This window comes from Trachurus japonicus, chromosome 24 (genome assembly GCF_045865225.1).
Source record: "Trachurus japonicus isolate A0001 chromosome 24, Traja_1.0".
Taxonomy (NCBI): domain Eukaryota; kingdom Metazoa; phylum Chordata; class Actinopteri; order Carangiformes; family Carangidae; genus Trachurus; species Trachurus japonicus.
The window spans coordinates 11,250,747-11,271,528 of record NC_140930.1 but is presented as its reverse complement, the minus strand read 5'-3'; the positions used below and the strand labels follow the sequence as shown (position 1 = coordinate 11,271,528).

The 20,782-nt window shown below is 41.0% G+C and overlaps 2 protein-coding genes across 2 annotated transcripts; both read left to right on the top strand.

Annotated features, from left to right (window-relative positions):
• Nucleotides 1–1,162: 1,162 nt before the first annotated feature.
• Nucleotides 1,163–10,811, top strand: actc1a (actin alpha cardiac muscle 1a). Its single transcript, XM_085771725.1, has 8 exons — nt 1,163–1,199; nt 3,450–3,603; nt 4,155–4,283; nt 5,184–5,379; nt 6,183–6,344; nt 7,144–7,335; nt 8,303–8,484; nt 10,520–10,811. The coding sequence occupies exons 2-8, from the start codon at nt 3,475–3,477 to the stop codon at nt 10,661–10,663; spliced, it is 1,134 nt and encodes a 377-aa protein (XP_085627851.1). The 5' UTR covers nt 1,163–1,199; nt 3,450–3,474; the 3' UTR covers nt 10,664–10,811.
• A 992-nt stretch (nt 10,812–11,803) lies between these two features.
• LOC146961387 (rho GTPase-activating protein 11A-like) lies at nt 11,804–19,657 on the top strand. The gene is made up of 8 exons (XM_085770550.1): nt 11,804–12,070; nt 12,595–12,691; nt 13,381–13,637; nt 14,321–14,472; nt 14,577–14,684; nt 18,194–18,385; nt 19,316–19,406; nt 19,520–19,657. The coding sequence occupies exons 1-8, from the start codon at nt 11,895–11,897 to the stop codon at nt 19,638–19,640; spliced, it is 1,194 nt and encodes a 397-aa protein (XP_085626676.1). The 5' UTR covers nt 11,804–11,894; the 3' UTR covers nt 19,641–19,657.
• The last annotated feature ends 1,125 nt before the right edge of the window (nt 19,658–20,782 follow it).

Here is a 20,782-nt window from a genome sequence, read left to right as displayed (position 1 = left end):
CAGAGCCGAGGAAGGGTCGTCTCGTCCGTCGCTCCCTGCACAGGCTGTCCCGGGGATCTGTCGTCTGCTGGAGGTCTGGGCTCTGGCCTTAGCTCCATCCCACCACCACCTTTTTTTACAACGTTGCCTCTCAGCTGTCTCATGGCACGGCGCTGGCTGGCAGGTCCCCTTAGACGGCTCCTTAGTTAACCAGATTGCTCAGACAAGATCTCAGATTACCTTCCTACCCGCCGGTCGGTGATCACACACATCCCCCAGCGCCCTGTTTGAGCTTCGTCATATATTAACTCATCCTGAGGGGGCTTGAAGGGCAACTCCATAAAGTATGAGTGGAAGAAAAGATGCTGCACAAATCTCAACTTACATGTGATGATATCGCAGTTAATGGTGTCCCAGAAGTTGTAGTCTTGAATTCAAAGGCAAGGCAAGGCAAGGCAAGGCAAGGCATCCTTATTTATATAGCGCATTTCATACCAAGGCAACTCAATGTGCTTTACATAAAGACAAAACATTAAAAAAAGAAGCACAAGACAGAATAAAAACAAACAAAACACTAAAAACAGAGTTAAAAGCAAGAGCAAATAAAAGTAAAAGAAAGAAAAAAAAATAGATAGAGTTTTAAATTCTCAGCTATAAGCATGTGAAAGGATACAAGCTTCTTTAAAGAGCCTTATTTGATTGTTGTTGATACATATGAATCATTTGAGAACGATTATATCGATAACATACTGTGTGCTCTCGCATTAAAAATACAATTAAGGTGAAACATTTTAATGTGCAAAGCCATATAGCTATGTGTCCCAAAAGTCAATAAAGCAATTTGAAGATATTATCCAACTCTTAAGTCAATTAAATTATCATCTAATTGTAAAGATGATTATCACTTATAACACGTTTTCAACCCTTCTTTCATCCATCCTGGTTGAAGTTTTGATAAAACCTCCCATTTCTCCTCACTCACTTCACTACGTCTGTTACCTTTTATCTCCAAGGCGACTTTTCTCCAGTTTGGTGGTGTCCCCTGACACAGGATCCACTTTACCGAGCCATTTTGCTGAGCAGCACTTAATTTGGGCTTGTGTGAACTCCTGGGCCCGCCCACCAGCCCCCAGCCTCAGGACACCGGGATGTATTTAAGGACCACCTCGCACCGTCGCCCTTTGTCCCAGTGGAAATTCCAGTCTTGCGGTTACAACTTGGTGAGTTCTTCTCCTGCAGACTTTTTGCTTGTTGGTGCCTTTCAGCCGTTGGGGGTTTGTGGTACCCAGTAGGAGTAGGGAGGATGAGTAGACGCTGCTGCTGCTGCTGCTGCTGCTGCTGCTGCTGCTGCTGCTGCTGCTGTAGGACACATCACTGCTGCAATGTGGATACTTTTTCCTCACAGTTTGGAGTTGGTTGTGTTTCTGTGATCAGAGTATAGGTGATGTGTTGGTGGCAGAGGGATGAAACCTTTTAGTGTAAGAGGAGGAAAGGGAAGTGGTTCTCAGCGGTGTTTAATTAACTGCTCAGACTATTGCAATATATGGACATGTCTTCAAGGTTCATTGACTGACCTGCACCCCACACAGATAAGGAAATAGTCTGTGGGTGTACAACAAGGATGCTCACTGTGGCGTGCTCGCATCTCTGAAACAGGTTAGATAAAAACCAGAGGGGTCTTACATAAAGTAAAGGCCCAAATCAAAATTATAGATACAGCTGACAATTTGAATATCAAGAACAACGACGACAACATTTGACAAGAGCTTCATTTGCAGGTATGAAAAGCTTCGTCAACATCGTTTATACCACAGGAAGCTAAACCAATGAAAGTCTAGAGAAGGAGCTTTTTAATCTCAGTGAGACTTCTCTGATTTAAAATAATTTCTCTGCATCAGAAGCAGCTATTATAATTGAGAGAGGAAAGCCTTGGATACAGATGGACTCTTGACAGTGATACATTTATACCTGTTTTAATAGTTGTTTTTATTTTTATCCTGTTGGACCGTGCTAGAATGACCATGAATGATCATGCTTATAAGGATTTAGTTTGAATTGAAGCTAATAACAAGATGCTTACATAGTGACATTTGAAGGGTTTTTACTTGAGCTCTGGTCACAGTAGAAGTCCTCTCATGTTGGCACTGATTTGCAAAAGTTTATAAAAAATAACATCTGATATCTTAGTTAGGACAGCCAGTAGATGTTTATGCAGAAGTAACATCCCAGTCTGGTCATTTAGAGTTTGGGTAACACTGAATGATGCATCTGCAGGATTGAATATTCCTGCTTCATAAATCTCATCCACTGTTTTGTGGCTGATCGCCAAGAAAACAGACGTCTGTACAAATGCAACAACTGCCATTTAAATTGCACTTACAGGTGTTGATTTGAATAGGGAAGCCTGTTTGAAGGGGGCGTGGGGGGTGTGGGGGTATCCTGACACCTGGGATGCAGGCTGTGGCCAGAGATCCTCGAAGGATCCACGCACGCACATGGTCTGGCTCCAAACAGAGGACTCCTCTATGTGGCGACAGCTGAGGAGAGACCCCAGACCACTTGTCAAAAGACACACCACCTCAGCTGTTAACTGGCTCCAGCTTAACGATGGGACTCAGGGGAGGAGGGGTGGTGGTGGTGGGGGGCGGAGGAGGGGGTCGACAAGAGTCCCGAGGCTTAAAATAGATACGTTGAGTGTGTGTGCGTAGACGCCGGGGGTCGAGCCATGTCCCGTTTTGGCTTTTCAGGCAGCTGTGACACTCGGAGAGGAGATTAGAGCACTCAGAGGTGTCTCCATACTGGACATAGTGATAGATTGTTTCTCAGCATTGTGTGTGGCTTTGTTTGTTCAGGTGAAATCATCCTCCATGTAGACATGCCACTGCAAAAACTCAAAATCTTTCCTAGAATTTTTGTCTTATTTCTTGTCAAAATGTCTCATTTCTAGTCAAAACTAATCTCTTTCCACTTAAAATAAGACTCATCACCTAAAAATTAACTTGTTTTTAGATAATTTTCACTTGTTTCAAACAAATTTTCACTTGAAATAAGTAGAAAAATCTGCCAGTGAAAGCAGGTTCTTTGTGCTTGTAATAAGAAAGAAAAACTTGCTCCACTGGCAGATTTTTCTACTTATTTCAAGTGAAAATCTGCTTGAAAGAAGTAAAAAGTGTCTAAAAACAAGCTACTTTTTAATGTGTTGATTTCTATTTTAAGTATAATGAGATTTGTTTTGACTAGAAATTACATTTTGACTAGAAATAAGACAAATATTCAAAGATATTTGAGTTTTTGCAGTGTGAAATGGAAACATCACACACGTCTAATCATAAGTCTAATCAGGATTAAGGTTTTATATCCAATGGAAATAGTACAATGGAAACCTTTTTTTAAAAACCAGTGGTTTGAAAGAGAGATTAAAACATTGCAACTAAACTTTTTCTTGTGTTTCCATCTCCTGTCTCGCGCAGAAGGCCAAGCCAAAAAAGACCAAACATGTGCGACGACGACGAGACCACCGCCCTCGTGTGCGACAACGGCTCTGGCCTGGTCAAGGCTGGATTCGCCGGTGATGACGCTCCCCGTGCTGTCTTCCCATCCATTGTTGGACGCCCCCGTCACCAGGTACAGTAGGAATACTGAACTTTCTAAAAAAAATAATTAAAAAAACACGAGTCTTGAAGCGTCACACTGCAAAAACTCAAATATCTTACCAAGAATATTTGTCTTATTTCTAGTCAAAACAAGACAAATCTCAATATACTTAAAATAACAGACTCATCACATAAAAGAAGTAGCTTGTTTTTAGACACTTTTTACTTCTTTCAAGTATATTTTCACTTGAAATAAGTAGAAAAATTTGATAGTGGAGCAAGTTTTTCTTTCTTATTACAATCACTTGCTTATTACAAGAACTTGCTTTCACTGGCAGATATTTCTACTTATTTCAAGTGAAAATATGCTTGAAAGAAGTAAAAATGATCTAAAAACAAGTTAATTTTTAAGTGATGAGTCTTATTTTAAGTGGGGAAAAAAATTGTTTTGACTAGAAATGAGACATCTTGACAAGGAAAGATTTTGAGTTTTTGCAGTGCACCACAACAGGGTGTCTGTCTGTCTGTCTGTCTGTCTGTTTTGTTCTTTGAGATTCTGACGTGCTGCTGCTTTGTCCTCAGGGTGTGATGGTGGGTATGGGTCAGAAGGACAGCTACGTGGGAGACGAGGCCCAGAGCAAGAGGGGTATCCTGACTCTGAAGTACCCCATCGAGCACGGCATCATCACCAACTGGGACGACATGGAGAAGGTGAGAACGGAGGCACTTTAGATAGATATACAGCAGGGCTCCAGAGACTAACTTTAAATTGTAAATTGACGTAAAACAAAGCAAATATTCACATTTTCTTTTCATTCATGATCCTCACACACATTGGCCTGACACCTGTAGATTCCAGATTCTTTGAGTTGCCCCTTCCAAGTTTCACCAGTGTTAAAAAAAAAAAACAGCCAATTTACTGGTCTCACATGCAGAGCCGGCCCAAGGCATAAGCGAACTAAGCACCTGCTTGGGGCCCCGTGACTATCGGGGGGGGCCCCCAAAAGGCAGGTAATTTTAAAAAAAAAATTGTTAATCCTTAGAGAAACACTGCGTAATTACAAAAAACTTTAATTATTGTTGCATTTCAAATTGTTGTTGCACTTTTCTGTTGCAGTACATTTAAAACCAAAAATTTTAAAAAGCAGATGATGTTTTTACAGTAAATGCATTGTCTGTCTTATTATTATTATTTTTTTTACTTTTAGTCGACCTAGGTGACATTCAGTATCCCAGTACTATATCAATTTGAAGATTAAATGTAAATCAACCCCAGGCTGCACTTTCAGCTGAATTTGGTGCCATTTCAGAATAAAAACCATTGATGGGTAAAAACCTGCCAGGTTATGATGATTATAATGACAGAGTAAAGAATGAAATAGTATTATTGGTAGTAATAGAGGGCACCAAAATAAAGATTTTGCTTAGGGCCCCATGGAGGCTTGGGCCGGCCCTACTCACATGCGCAAGTAGATGAAAGATTTACTTGTCTCAAATTTAAGGGGCAAAATGCCTCCATTTACTGTGGGGGCAGTCTGAAGCCCTGATATACAATGAATTTAGATACTGTTGAACTTGCATCCACTAAATATCCATCATCACCCCGTTCAGATCTGGCACCACACCTTCTACAACGAGCTCCGCGTGGCCCCAGAGGAGCACCCCACCCTGCTCACTGAGGCCCCCCTCAACCCCAAGGCCAACAGGGAGAAGATGACCCAGATCATGTTTGAGACCTTCAACGTCCCCGCCATGTACGTGGCCATCCAGGCCGTGCTGTCCCTGTACGCGTCCGGTCGTACCACCGGTGAGTCTCTCAACCAAGGACTGTGTAACGCTATAAGTCCATTAAAAACAATGCAAGAAAAAGCACAGTTGTTGTATGTTGTGATCAGGGCCGGCCCTAGGATTTTGGTGGCCCTAAACAAGGTTTTTGTTTGTGGCCCTGCACTCTAAGCGCAAACACCAAATCACTGGTTAAAACTGAATACAGACGTGTTTATGCCCTCTGAGGTTTGAGGCCATTTTCTCGACTTTTACATATTTTCTTAAATTTATCTTTTTAAGATACTTGCAGATGTAACAAGTGTTTTATGTCTAGAACCTCCACTGTAAGCACACTGAGGCCAATTTGTCCTAGAACACTGTATAAAGAAATAATTTAGGGCAAATGCTGGAAATTTGAGGTCTGCTTTTTGAAAAAATTTCAAATCCCTTGTGAAAACACACCTTCAGTCATGAGAATGAACTGTTTTGGTGCTTGAAATAGGATATGAATACAGTAATAGATACGTGTAGAAAACAAGTCTAAAATGACATTTTGTAAGATTGCTTTTTGAGCACAAATGTTGTCATTCTGCCGTTCTATTTTCACCAAATGTCTCAAATGTGAGATAAAAGAAGCTGAATATTGACTTCAAATGACATATAAAGCTCATAGCGTGCACGTGCAGACCTCAGGATGTTTAAATGACTTGAATGAACCCCGGTACCTTTCTGATCATGTGGCCCCCCACCTAACGGCTGTGGCCCTAAACAACCGCATAGAGTGTTTATGCCAGGGGCCGGTCCTGGTTGTGATCTGACAAACTGCTGTGTTTCTCTGGACAGGTATCGTGCTGGACTCTGGTGATGGTGTGACCCACAACGTGCCCATCTATGAGGGTTACGCTCTGCCCCACGCCATCATGCGTCTGGACCTGGCCGGTCGCGACCTGACCGACTACCTGATGAAGATCCTGACTGAGCGCGGCTACTCCTTCGTCACCACCGGTAAGACAGGAAAAGTGGGAAAAAAATAACTCCCATCTACTTCTCCTGCTTGTAGGCCTACACACTAATGTGTCTGTATCAAGGTTATTATACTGTAGTTTTAAATTTTTCATTAGTTTTTCAGTTTGCTTTTTTATTTTAGCTGAGTTTTAGTTCGTTCAACAAGTGATTAAGCAGTTTTAGTTTAGTTTTTATTTTTGAGGATATTTCGTCTTAGGCCTACTCTTAGTTTTAGTTTTTCAGGTGTTAGGAGAAAGCCTCTGAGAGACCTCTGAAGATGAACTTCCAAATTTGTGGGATTTTTCCCTTTTAGTTTCTTTCTTTCTTTCTTTTTATTTATTCCAGCCAAGGCAATTTCTCCATTTGACAATATCATGGCAAATCACAACATTTTCTTATTCCTTGGTTGGAAAGGGAGCAGGGAGAAGATAGGCTATATCAATATATTGCCCCTTCTACTCAACATCTAATTATTCTAGTAATATGTCACTGAGCAACAATCTCAACTAGCCTACTCGAAGTCGTCCCATATTGAGTTGTGGTGTTTTCTCCCTGCAACTTTAGCCATCTTTAAAACTAAAACTAAGCTCGTGTTATGTGCAATTCAGTTTAGTTTTAGTTAGTTTTGCATCGTCCATTGTCCAGTTTTTATTCAGGCTAGTTCTCGTTTTTGGGTAGATTTGTATTTGTATTTCAGTTCACTAAGTTATGTTTCCACTGCTAGTTTTTTAGTTTTAGTTAACTATCAAATGAGACTGGTCGGTCGACTGAACTGTGAAACTTTCCTCCCTGCCTCCAGCCGAGCGTGAGATTGTGCGCGACATCAAGGAGAAGCTGTGCTACGTGGCTCTGGACTTTGAGAACGAGATGGCCACCGCCGCCTCCTCCTCCTCCCTGGAGAAGAGCTACGAGCTGCCCGACGGCCAGGTCATCACCATCGGCAACGAGCGTTTCCGCTGCCCCGAGACCCTGTTCCAGCCCTCCTTCATCGGTGAGTCATGTTTCTCTGTGTGAACACCACTTCACTCTGCAGGGCATATCATATTTATATGTGATTATATTCACCTATAAAGTTGATTGGCTCTGCAGCAGCCATGTGCGGTTACTCCACCTAGTGGTTAATGTGGGATTTTAGTTCCTGCTAAAACAGTCAGAAAGGCTCAGATAATATAAAAATAACTTTGATAATAAACACAGGCAGTGATTCAAAAAAAGAATGATCATATTTAATGAACTGATTAAAAAAAATGCTGAACAGAAAGTGATGATTGAAATAATACAGGAGGAAAATAATAAAAGGAACACATTAGTATTTTCTTTAAAGTCTTCTGCTTACAGCTAAGTTTTACTGTAACACTTGCTTTATCCATGAATATTTAGTAGCCTATTTATAATCAATAAACATCACTATACATCAGAGGATATAAGTGTCAACAACTTGAAGTGCCCCTATGGGCTGGATGACAATATATTAAAGCAACTGCAATCACTTTTTAACTTTAAGGTTCAGATAATATTCAAAAAATAACCTTAATAATAATAATAAGACAGAGATTTTTTTTAAATAAACTTGTATGAACTGATAAAAAAAGGATTGCTGTACAGAAAGTGTTGATTGAAATAATATAAACGGAAAGCACTAGTATCTTCTTTGAAATCTTCTGCTTATACAGCTAAGTTTTACTGTAACACTTGTTTTAGCCATCAATATTTATCATTTATAATCAATAAACATCTTATAGATGCGGTAGACATAGGGGGATATACGTTTCAGTAACTTGAAGTGCACCTGTCTGCTGGATGACAATATATTAAAGCAGCTGCAATCATTTTATAACTTTATTTTGAAGGGTGATATTTAAATAAAGTTATTTATATAAAGTTAATTAGCCCCATTTTAGCACATAGTTACTGTCAGAAGTATGAGCACTCACCTTTTTCCCATCTCACCTGCCCAGGTATGGAGTCTGCCGGTATCCATGAGACCGCCTACAACAGCATCATGAAGTGCGACATCGACATCCGTAAGGACCTGTACGCCAACAACGTGCTGTCCGGCGGTACCACCATGTACCCCGGTATCGCTGACCGCATGCAGAAGGAGATCACCGCCCTCGCCCCCAGCACCATGAAGATCAAGGTGAGCCATAAGCTCTGACAGGTTAAAGGGATAGTTCAACATTTTTGGCAAATTGGCCCATTAAAAATAGTGAAAATATACGCACATCCCTTGCTTGGGGTGCTGGGCCAAATGGGCAGTAGAAAATAGAAAAAACAGCCCGCACAACCTCGTTTTTGCTCCAGAATATTTTACTGACACAACGTTTCGGGCTCTCAGCCCTTCATCAGGTCATCATCATAATGTGTTTCACCCGTGTAACATCTATATGTAGACGCCCCCTGGTGACGTCATCGTGACGTGGCGTCATTCACAAAAAAATAATCACACACAACATGGCAACATAGTAGCCTGTGTGAGGACAACTGACCAATGGGGAAACATTTAACATTCATACATCATACATTATATCTAAAACGTCCAAGAGTGACATCAGGTTAAAAAAATATACATCTACATATCTTGTCCCTCACATGCATCACAAAAAATGACTAATAGGGAACTCTTCATTCATGCCTCTAGGAGACATCGTGCCCAAAGTAAATATCCAAAAGGATTCTCGTTGCAACAACAGTCTATTCGTATCACCTCCTCGTCTTGGTCGTTTAACATGTTCGATTCCCTGATACGTGAGGGATGCCACGTTGTGTTTTGCCTGCAGGAAGTGCATCGCTACTGGACTCTTTGGGTCCTGATTTCTTATGCTGCATTTATGCTCTGCAATGCGTGTCTTTAGTGCTCGATTCGTTTTCCCCACGTATCCTAAACCACACGGACATTTAAGTAAATATATAACATTGGTGGTGGTGCACGTAATAATGCTTTTGATATCAAAACGCTTCCCTGTAAGGGGATGCGTGAACGTGTGGCTCTTACTGGTGAAATTACATTGCGCACAATTGGCACATCTGTAATTGCCACCTGGGACCTGTGTGAACACAGTGTCCGGTCTCTGAGGGAGGAGGTCTGATTTTACTACAATTTGCCTGATGTTGGGGGGACGTTTGTATACAATTCTAGGTGTGTCCTTAAATGTTATGGACAGCTTAGGATCACCGCTCAGGATATGCCAGTGTTTTTTTACAACTTGTTCGAATTCCCTTCCCAAATTAGAATATTGTAGAATGCATAACGGGCTGTTGTTGGAAGACTTATTCCCTGTGGCCTGTAGACACTGGTCCTGTGTTACATCAGTGAATTTGTCCCGTGCTTGTCTTAACCAGTCTTGTGGGTAGCGTCTTTCCTTGAAACGCATATCCAAAAGATCTGCTTGATGTACATAGTCAACATCTTCACTACATAATCTCCGGATGCGGTTATACTGGCTGATGGGGAGGCTCCGTTTTAAAGAAAGTGGATGAAAACTGTCCGCTCTTAAGAGAGCATTTCTATCAGTGGGTTTTTTATATACCGTTACCGTTACAGTTACAGAGCCGCGAGCTGCTCAGAGCTACGCTACCGAGGCTCATGGGATTTCTTGGTTTCCCTCATCAAACTCATCAAATACACAATCCAACAACTCCAAAACACTCTGGTGGACAAGTTGTGACCTGCACATTCACCACGCTATGAGATAATAACACAACGTTACCAGACGGAGTTGTTTTAGAGGGAAATTCATGCAAAACCGCTGATGCGCGTTGCCTTCAGGGACAGTTTTTCAGCAAGCAGTCTCTGTATTTGCCTCGAAAACGGCTCCATTTCGTAACGTTGTGTTATTATCTCATAGCGTGGTGAATGTGCAGGTCACAACTTGTCCACCAGAGCGTTTAGGAGTTGTTGGATTGTGTATTTGATGAGTTTGATGAGGGAAACCAAGAAATCCCATGAGCCTCCGTAGCATAGCTCTGAGCAGCTCGCCGCTCTGCTCCGTCGTTCTAAAAACAGCTTGCACCGACAATTAAAGTTAACGAACCTACTGCTAAGACTATAGGGATTATGGCAATGGGCCAATTTACCAAAATGTTGTTGAACTATCCCCTTAAATCCATTTAAATGTGATGTAAATTATCACCCTCGTACTGTACTAACCTGCGTCTCACCTGTGTCTCTTCAGATCATCGCTCCCCCCGAGAGGAAATACTCCGTCTGGATCGGCGGCTCCATCCTGGCCTCTCTGTCCACCTTCCAGCAGATGTGGATCAGCAAGCAGGAGTACGACGAGGCAGGTCCCTCCATCGTCCACAGGAAGTGCTTCTAAATCTCCAAAACCACAACAACGACAACAACAACAACACAACCCCAACACAACAACCACTCCAGCTCTCCCTCCATATCTCTGTTTCTACTGTACCTTTTGCTGTATATACATGTACTGTTGTAATAAAAATAGTTGCTTTTAACAGTAATCTGGAGCGTTTCAGTCTCTTTGAGCCATTATACAGGCAGCACACATGCATGGCCTTAGCATGATACTCTGGATTTTAATAGGTTAAATGGCTGCAACATCCAGTTTAAAATCTGACCCAAAGCGTCTGAATACACCTTTTACACAGAAGTTGAACCAGAACAGTTATTTTGAAAATTATTATTTAGGCATTTTTGGAATTTGATGTTCACTCTTTTGACAATATTGAGATGTAATATGTTAATTAAGAGACGTAAGAGATTGCAGATACATGTACTGTTTCCATCCTTTGTGCTTAGTTAAGTTTCAAAACCTCATATTAACCACACAGATATGATATAGCAGGGTGTCAAACAATTTCATACAATGCAAAGCATAAATACCAACGAGCATCTTTCCCAAAATATTAAACTTTTAAATGAGGTTGTTCGGTTTAAAGGAAAAATCAAACTAACGAAACGTACACGGACCAATCTACCTAACACTAACATTTAATTTTTATTACATCAACATTTGGAAATGAAGATTGCTGGAATTAAACTTTAACCAGAGCTTCAAAACCCCTCAGCAACACTAAGAATATGTAGAGTAATATGAAGTTAGCTCCATGTATCCGACAATGTGTTACAGAGAACTCCACGCATTTGAAACCAAAAGGAAACAAAAGGAAAAGTGCATTTGCAAAAGTTTTTTTTTTTCTTCTCTCTTTTCTGCTGTGTCAAATACCGATTTTATGTGGATTAAAGATCAAAATGTAAAGTGTCTGCTTTTAGTTTTAGGATGAATATAGAGGGTGAAGTCTTACAAAACTCAATCTCACTCAAACATGATGCAACAATCTGAGAAACTGATTATTAATCCACCTGAAATCTGAAGTTACATTGGAAACTCATATTTACCACCTTTCCTGAGTCACTTGAATGCACCACTTTCCCCACAGAACTCACTTCCTGTGCCACAGGTGATAGTGATGAGCATAATGAAGCCGCCCTCCTTCATTCATCAGTGAGTCAAACAGTTTACAGTGTCAGTGAACGGCTGTTGAACGTGTTATATATATTTTTTATTGACCTGATCTGAGGTCATGAAGGTCACAGACAGCAACGTGATTCGTTTTCACCTTCAAATCCTGTACGGGATAACTGCCAAGAGCACGGAGAAGAAAAAGGAGAGGCTGTTCATCGGTGGTGCAAAGATCTTTGGGATTCCTCTGGAAAATGTACCCAGGAAGTACATCCCAGAGTTTGGACTCGTACCCTGGTGAGTGGAGCCAGTGAGTCTGGAAAAACTCAAAATCTTACCAAGAATATTTGTCTTATTTCTGGTTGAAAATTAAATTTCTAGTCAAAACAAGTCTCATTACACTTAAAATAAGACTCATCACATTCAAAAGTAACTTGTTTTTAGACAATTTTTACTTCTTTCAAGCATATTTTCACTTGCAATAAGTAGAAAAATCTGATAGTGGATCAAGTTTTTCTTTCTTATTACGAGCACAAAAAACTTGCTTTCACTGGCAGATCGTTCTACTTACTTCAAGTGAAAATTAGTTTGAAACAAATGAAAATTATCTAGAAACAAGTTCTTTTTTTAGGTGATGATTCTTATTTTAAGTAAAAAGAGTTTAGTTTTGGCTAGAAATGAGACATTTTGACAAGAAAAAAGACAAATATTCTTGGAAAGATTTTGAGTTTTTGCAGTGTGAGTCTGGAAAAACTTTTAAAAAATTACTTGCCAGAGATGAACCGTGTGTGGGTTTTCAATGTGTGATTGTGATTTCTCAGCTTCTTGGTGGATGCTTGTTCGTTCCTTCTGGAGCGAGCTGGGACTGTGGGTCTGTTCAGGAAACCAGGCTCACTCCCTCGCATCAAGAGGCTCAGGGTGAGACTCCGACCTTTTTGTTTAGTGATCTTATTACCTCTTCTGAGCTACAAGAATAAATCTCTCAAAAAATCTCTGCGCCATAACATTAAAGGGATAGTTCACTCAAAATTGAAATTTCACTCATTATCTACTCACCCTCATGTCGACTAAGGGCTGGGAGAAGTTTCAGAGTCCTCCGTGGCTTCTCTGAGTTACAGGGGGTCTCGGCGTAGCAGTGCATGTCAATATAACGGTTGCAAATGGATACCAACTGTCTTCGTAACAAAAAGACACCAAAAAACATCCAAATACCTCCATGCTGCTCATATGTAATGTCCGTCTTGTATTGAAGCCCCAACATGAGAAATTGTTCCGAAAAAATTTAAAAAGTCTATATTTCAAGCTTGTTTTGTAACGGAAGCTCCTCTTCCTGGTCAGCATGGAGGTATTTGGATGTTTTTTGGTGTGTCTTTTTGGACGAAGAAAAGTGGTATCCATTTGCAACTGTTATATGGACATGCACTGCAACGCCGAGACCCCCTGTAACTCAGAGAAGCCACGGATAACTCTGAAACTTCTCCCAGCCCTTAGTCCACATGAGGGTGAGTAGATAATGAGTGCAATTTGAATTTTGGGTGAACTATTCTTTGAAGTTTTGTTTGAGCCTCTTCATTTGAATTCCTGTCTCCACCTTGTGTCTGTTTCAGGCCAGGCTGAACGGGGGAGAGGACTGTCTGTCCGCAGCCCTCCCCTACGACGTGGCCACTCTCATCAAACAGTTTTGCAGGGAGCTGCCCGAGCCGCTGTTTCCCTCCGAGCTCCACGCGGCGCTGCTCAAGGCCCAGGCTCTGTCCGACCTGCAGGACCGGACGTCGGCCCTGCAGCTGCTGTCCTGCCTGCTGCCCGCCAGGAGCTCCTCCTGTCTGCACTACCTGTTCAACTTCCTGTCCAAAGTGTCTCAGAGGTAGGGGCATGGAGTCACTACATGTACAGCAAATATTAAAAAATGAAGAATCAGGTATTTTTTTGCAAGTAAGAATACACAAACACAGCAAAAACTCAAAATCTTTCCAAGAATATTTGTCTAATTTCTAGTCAAAACTAATCTCTTTCCACTTTAAATAAGACTCATCACCTAAAAATTAACTTATTTTTAGATAATTTTCACTTGTTTCAAACAAATTCTCATTTGAAATAAGTAGAAAAATCTGCCAGTGAAAGGAAGTTTTTGTGCGTGTAGTAAGAAAGAAAAACTTGCTCCATTATCAGATTTTTTTTCTACTCATTTCAAGTGAAAATCTGCTTGAAAGAAGTAAAAAGTGTCTAAAAATAAGCTACTTTTTATGCACAACTGTATGTATATGTATAAATATACTTAATTTAGGTACAATGAGATTTGTTTTGACTAGAAATGATATGTTAACTAGAAATAAGACAAATATTCTTGGTAAGATTTTGAGTTTTTGCAGTGAACGTTGAAAAGTCTGAAAAATTGCTGTCTGACTTGTTTTGACTCGACAGGCCACGTCTACCTTGAAATTATTGATTGTCATTTCACTCTCTGGGTTTAAAAGTTGTGGATCGTCTTCATCCAGGTTTCTACAACTCATACAGTACTAATGTTTTCATGTGTTATTCTGCCGTCAGATGCGGTGAAAACTTGATGACCAGCTCCAACCTGGCCACAGTCTTCGCTCCGTGTCTCCTGCCTCCTCCCAACAAGACTGAGATGTCCGAGAGCAGACTGGAACTCAGAGTTCTCGTCCTTCGCACCTTCATTGAAAATCCTCATTTATTCGGTTATATAACCACTCATTCTGTGTTTTTAATTGGATGCATTTATGTGGAACAGGAAATGGGGCCGAGTTATGATCTTCACTTTTTTTATTTATTTATTTATCAGGTGTGATTCCCAAGACTGTGATGGACAGCATGGAGTTTCTGATGCAGTTTCAGTTCCCCAAACAAACAAGTTCAAAGAAAGGACACAGGAAGAGACACAGTTTCAAAGGTAAAAAAAATAGATTAAAGGGATAGTTCAATATTTTGTCAAATTAACCTAATGCCATAATCCCTATAGGTTGGTTAATTACCTTTAATTGTCAGTGCATGTTCTTTTGAGATCCGCGGGGCAGAGATATGAGCTGCTCAGTGAGTGAACACAATGGAGGTGAACGGTACAGGTCCTCTGTCCCTCAAAACTCATAAAATAAAACTCCAACAACTCCAAAATGCTCTTGTGGACAAGTTGTGACCTGCGCATTCACCACGCTATGAGATAATCATGAATAATTATGTAACATTACAACACACAAAGCAAAAACTCTGAACTACTTGTGCTTTTGAAATCACTCCGCCCAGCAGTGTTGGGAACGTTACTTTTAAAAAGTAATTAGTTATAGTTACTAATTACTTCTCCCAAAAAGTAATTGAGTTAGTAACTCCACTACTTCACTATAATAGTAACTAGTTACCAGGGAAAGTAACTATTGCGTTTTTTTAAGTTTAAATATGTCGAAGAATTTGGATTTTTTTTCTCTCATTTTTAAATTGTATTTTATTGTTTTCATATATTTCACTGATCGCAATTATGGAACGCGAGTGTGTGTTTTATTGAAAGCGAGGCTGGTGTGCCTATGAAAATAGGTTACAGTGGGTTTTTTAAATGCTGTGGCTACAAGCAAATCTCATATTGTCTCTGTACAAAGACAACAAAGACCGTTTTAAATGTGAAACAGCGGAGACCTATTCAAGATTTGCGTTTAATAACAGGCGAAACATCGAAATTAATTTATTCATGGCCACATTAAGTGAAATTATTAACTTTACCGATTATCCATCTGATTATCTGTCCTGCTGCGAGCGCACAACTTCTCAGGGTATCCGCGGATCCTTAAAAAGTCTTAAATTCATGTATCTAAAATTAAGGCCTTAAAAAGTATTACATTTTCTTTTTTTTTTACATGTAAAATGCCACTGATTGCACTATAACTTGATAGTCCTGTTGAATTCTGAGGTGACAAGTTAATTTCTCTGTAAAATGAGCTCAGAACCAAAATGTTACTTGATTCTAGTAGATTATGGAGTGTCTTGTCTGTTGACTTCCTCTGTGATGGCTCTATCAATTCAATACAATATAATATTTGTGTTAAGTAAATATTGAATGCTTTGAAAGTGGTTGCTTATTTATTTTTTTGTGAAAATGGAGGACACTTCCCTCTCTTTCTATGTAGTGGCTCAATTTTGCCAGATTATACTGATGCTGATGTGTTTTGTTTTCATAGCATCATATGTGAGTGAGTGGCTTTGACAAGAGGACATTGTGGTGTATTTGTAGTTCTGAGCATTTGCACATCAAAGTGCACTTAATGACAGTTAGATATTGAAGTATTGAGTATATTTACTGTGTATTACTGGAATTTATTCTGTATTTTGACAGATTATAGTGATCCTGGGGTCGTGATGATGGGGCCCTTTAATATTGTTGCCCAGGGTACGGCGAAGTGTTAATCTGGCCCTGGTCACAACGCTGAGCTGTAGCTGCTCTGGAAGTCCGAGACACTGAGGCCAAACGCCCATGACGGCGAGTTCTGGGCTGATGAGCTACAGAGACTTTAGAGTCAAAGAGGAGCAGTGCGTCGCTGTGTCGGACTGTTTGGATTTAATGAAGAAGCTGCACAGAGTCAGGTGAGCAGAAGCTGCACAGCGTCCTGCTGTGCTACCGGAGCTTGATATAGGCTATGGAGAAAAAAAAAAAAAAAAAACCGCCAGGCGCACGTCGCGGTGGAGAGAACAGCTGAGTTTTCCTCCTACAGCTGAACATCTGATCTGTGGTGAAGACGTACAGAGACCTGCCACAGTGTCACGGTGCATTAATATAAACTCTGTCCTCAGACTGTCCTGACTGTCCCTGAACACCACACAGAGACAACATGGAGCTGTGTGACAGGTTGAGTTTTATTTATCATGATAATTAATACATACTTAGTAACAAGCCTGTAAGTTCAACATATCAGTATGCTACTGTGATTTAACTAGCCTAGTTAAAGCAGAAGTAAGTGATATATTTGTGTTAATATAAGTCTTAAATAGTTATATCTTCCGACAGCAATCACTTACATAGAGTGTTTGGACCGAAACACGGGTCTGTCAGTCACTCTGCTCTGCTCTGAGCCGAGGAGAAAACTTTTCTCGTATCCTACAAGTTTTATCCAATGAGGAGAGAGAACGGCATGCAGGGCTGTGTGTGCAGCCAAGGGATGCGCCTGAATGTGGTGACGTAGGGACGAGGACTGTTATGGTGCGTTCAAGGCAACCGGTAACTCGTGTTTTTCCGACCTGTGAAGTCGTACCAGTTCGATCTGGTACGAGTTCACGGATCGGAAGTTACGAGTGGCCGTTATAGTGACTTTCACAGGTAAAACAGGTCGGAAAAACACGAGTGGGTTGCCTGGAACGCTACAAAGTTGTGACTTGAAGCTGTAATTTACGGTTTCAAAAGCCTGCCTGGAACGCAGCATTAGCCAAAACGACCGGATCGCTTACTTCTGCTTTAAATAAAAAGATGTAGTTTAATACCATAATATATAGGGGTGACCGAAGGCCAATGTATTTACTTCATGTGTCAAATATTGTCTGCAGGCGGAGACGCTCAGAGAGAAAGTGTGTGTGTGTTCTTGGCTTTTACCTCAAGGAGATTAAAGTAGTGTCTGTACTTTCCCTCCGAACTCGGCAGCTTCCCTCTGCTAGTTTGTGTGTGTGAGGCTAAACTGCGTGCGTGTGTGGTTTGTGTACAAACTGAACACTGCCTCTGATTGGCTTAGCATGAAACATTACTCTGCCTCAACCAATCATCATCACTTATGCGGTTGTCTCCCCCCTCCCTCCTCCCCCCTCCCCTCACCAAAGGAGAGGAGGAAAAAAACAGTTTAGCAGCTTCTGTGGCTGAGATGAGCCAAGTCGGAGGACAACGGCTTCACTGAGTAGTTTGTAACGCGCCTCATTTAATTGTCGGTAACGGTAACGGCGTGGTAACGGTGGAAATAGTAATTAGTTAGATTACTTGTTACTGAAAAAAATAACGCCGTTAGTAACGGCGTTTATTTTAACGGCGTTATTCCCATCACTGCCGCCCAGCAGTGTGTCTGGAATGTAGATCCGGCTACGCATTTGCCTCGAAAACAACTCTGTCTCTTAATGTTACGTTATTATTTCATGATTATCTCATAGCGTGGTGAATGTGCAGGTCACAACTTGTCCACGAGAGCGTTTTGGAGTTGTTGGATTGTGTATTTGATGAATTTCGAGGGACAGAGGACCTGTACCATTCACCTCCATTGTGTTCACTGAGCAGCTCACGTCTCTGCCCCGCTGATCTCAAAACAACATGCACCGATAATTAAAGGTAACAAACTACTGCTAGGACTATAGGAATTATGGCAATAGGCGAATTTGCCAAAATGTTGAACTATCCCCCTTAAAATGGAGCTGTGTCCACCTCCTGTGTGCTATACTACACAGTGTTGAGGTCTGTGAAGGCGACACCCTGGACTGAGGGAAGGTCAAAGGTCGCGCCTGCTGCTGCTGCTGCTGTCACTGAGCCGAGCCCCGAGTCCAGACAGCAGGCAGGACGCAGACCGTCCCTGAGGAGAAGCCTCGGCCTGGAGACCTTCCCCAACGTCCAGCTGTTCAGGACGTGTGTGCCATGTGCAGGTGAATTAAATATGAAGAAAAACGGATGCAGGTTGTAAAAACTAGAGCACTGGAAAAGAGAGTAACGACACGCATTGGTTCAATGGAAGCGCCTCCTGATGGCGGAATATGGGTATTGCAAAAGCGCCCAAGAACTGACAACTCTGCATTGTTGGTGAATGAGCAAGTGTGGTATTTTCAATAATTTAAGGACATTTATAGATCACCCACGTTAATAGGATTATTGAGGATCCTTTACAGATAAACATTAACACATAGGCGAGTAAAAAAAACACACACAAAAAAACTGTTTTCTACATTAAAGCAGAAGTAAGTGATATATTTGTGTTAATATAAGTCTTAAATAGTTATATCTTCCGACAGCAATCACTTACATAGAGTGTTTGGACTGAAACACGGGTCTGTCAGTCACTCTGCTCTGCTGTAAGCCGAGGAGAAAACTTTCCTTGTATCCTACAACCTTTATCCAATGAGGAGAGAGAACGGCATGAAGGGGCGGTCCTCTCTGTGTGTGCAGCCAAGGGATGCGCGTGAATGTGGTGACGTAGGGACGAGGGCGGGGGCTGCTAACTCCATCGGCTGACAAGAAGTTAGCCAAAACGACTGGATCGCTTACTTCTGCTTTAATGTTTCAATCTACATTTTGTAATAAACAAATTATAAGTATAATCTGATATGACCAAGACACCTAAAAACAAAAACACGGCCGTTTTCATCAATTTACAAGCAAGTGGGCAACACACATACATTGGAGTGAATGAGTTTTCTGGGCGCTTTTGCGACACACATATACTGCCACTCGGGGCGCAAAACCCTTACCACGGGAATCAATGGTGGTGTCGTTACTCTCTTTTCCAGTGCTCTAGTAAAAAACCAGGATTTAAAAAAAAAAAAAAAAAATGTTATTTACCAAATTTATATCAATTACAGAACAAAGTTTCAAACCTGAAACAGATTCGTTGATTTGTTCCACTCCTGTTTGCAAAGAAGCATGCAAGACGCCGCAAGAGAAACAAAGAAGGTGAATAATTAAATCCAGATTAGATGCTTCACAAGATGACAAGTACACACACATCATCTGGTGTTTTTTTTAAATCTTCTTTGTGTCCTTTTTCTTGTCGTTGTTGTTTGCAGAGATCTGCACTTGGGATTTTTTCCCAGACTGACCAGAGGGCAGCAGGAAGCAGACGGCTCCCCTGTGCTCACCGCCGTGGGGAAACTGACGCTGTCGCCCTGGAGACGCTCGTCACTCTGACTTTATATTATAAAGTGTTAAGACATACAGTAGCCTATAGTCTACTTGCCAACAATGAGTACCCGGAAATGTTGAGTACCCCAAAGTTTTATGTTAGAAATATATAGTATGGGTCCCCAGTATTCAGAAACTGTCGGATGCTAACTTGTATATAGTGAACAATTAGCATAATTGACATAATTAGCATACATTAGCATAATTGCTATGGGCAATATTTCAACAACTGCTTGGCTGATCTGGGCAATATTAGTGTGGTTTTAGGGGTTATTGATGATGCTGAATCCATTTCTGACATTTTCAAAATTCAAAATGGCTGTCTAAACCGGAAGTGACCAGATTTTGAAATCCATCAAAATCGGCCCACTGGCGGTTAAAATCTGGTCACTTCCGGTTTAGACAGCCATTTAGAATTTTGAAAATGTCATAAATGGATTCAGCATCATCAATAACCCCTAAAACCACTCCAATATTGCCCAGATCAGTCAATTTTGTTGAAATATTGCCCATATAGGCAATTATGCTAATTTATGCTAATTATGTCAGTTATGCTAATTGCCCAATATATATAAGTTAGCATCCGACAGTTTCTGAATACTGGGGACCCATACTACCTATTTCTAACATAAAACTTTGGGGTACTCAACATTTCCGGGTTCACAATGGGGCCCTATGGGATGGCAAGTAGACTACTACCGTATATGTGAATGATCTATGATAGACCAAATGGTATTAATTAGAGTTTTATCTTTAACTTAGACCAGAGTTGCATTTCAGCTCTCTGCATTTTAATGTATTTATGTATTTGACTATTTATTTCATGCATGCAATTTGTATGGCTGAAGGTTTTATCACACTTTTATATCAAGGGAATAAATACTTCAACTTTTTCTCAAACAGACAACAGTGATTATTGTAATTATTTGTTATATGATGAGCATGATGAGTAAGCCTAGTTAGGCTACAGTGTGTGTGTGATGATACTTTTTCCTGTGGGGGATGTACAAGTAAATAATTACCCCTGCAGCCTATGAGAAGAGGGTTTTTTGGTTTCCTAGCAACTGCATCTGAACCGTGAAGCGAGACGGATATTGCTCTCCTGCAAGGTTGCATAATGACATCAACGACAACACCGGAAACTCGGC

Coding starts and splice junctions, on each gene's coding strand:
- actc1a (XM_085771725.1), top strand. CDS start 3,475: ATGTGCGACGACGACGAGACCACCGCCCTCGTGTGCGACAACGGCTCT. Junction 5,380..6,182: donor CGCGTCCGGTCGTACCACCG/GTGAGTCTCTCA, acceptor TTCTCTGGACAG/GTATCGTGCTGGACTCTGGT. Junction 8,485..10,519: donor CCAGCACCATGAAGATCAAG/GTGAGCCATAAG, acceptor GTGTCTCTTCAG/ATCATCGCTCCCCCCGAGAG.
- LOC146961387 (XM_085770550.1), top strand. CDS start 11,895: ATGAAGGTCACAGACAGCAACGTGATTCGTTTTCACCTTCAAATCCTG. Junction 13,638..14,320: donor CTGTCCAAAGTGTCTCAGAG/GTAGGGGCATGG, acceptor TTCTGCCGTCAG/ATGCGGTGAAAACTTGATGA. Junction 14,473..14,576: donor TGAAAATCCTCATTTATTCG/GTTATATAACCA, acceptor TTTATTTATCAG/GTGTGATTCCCAAGACTGTG.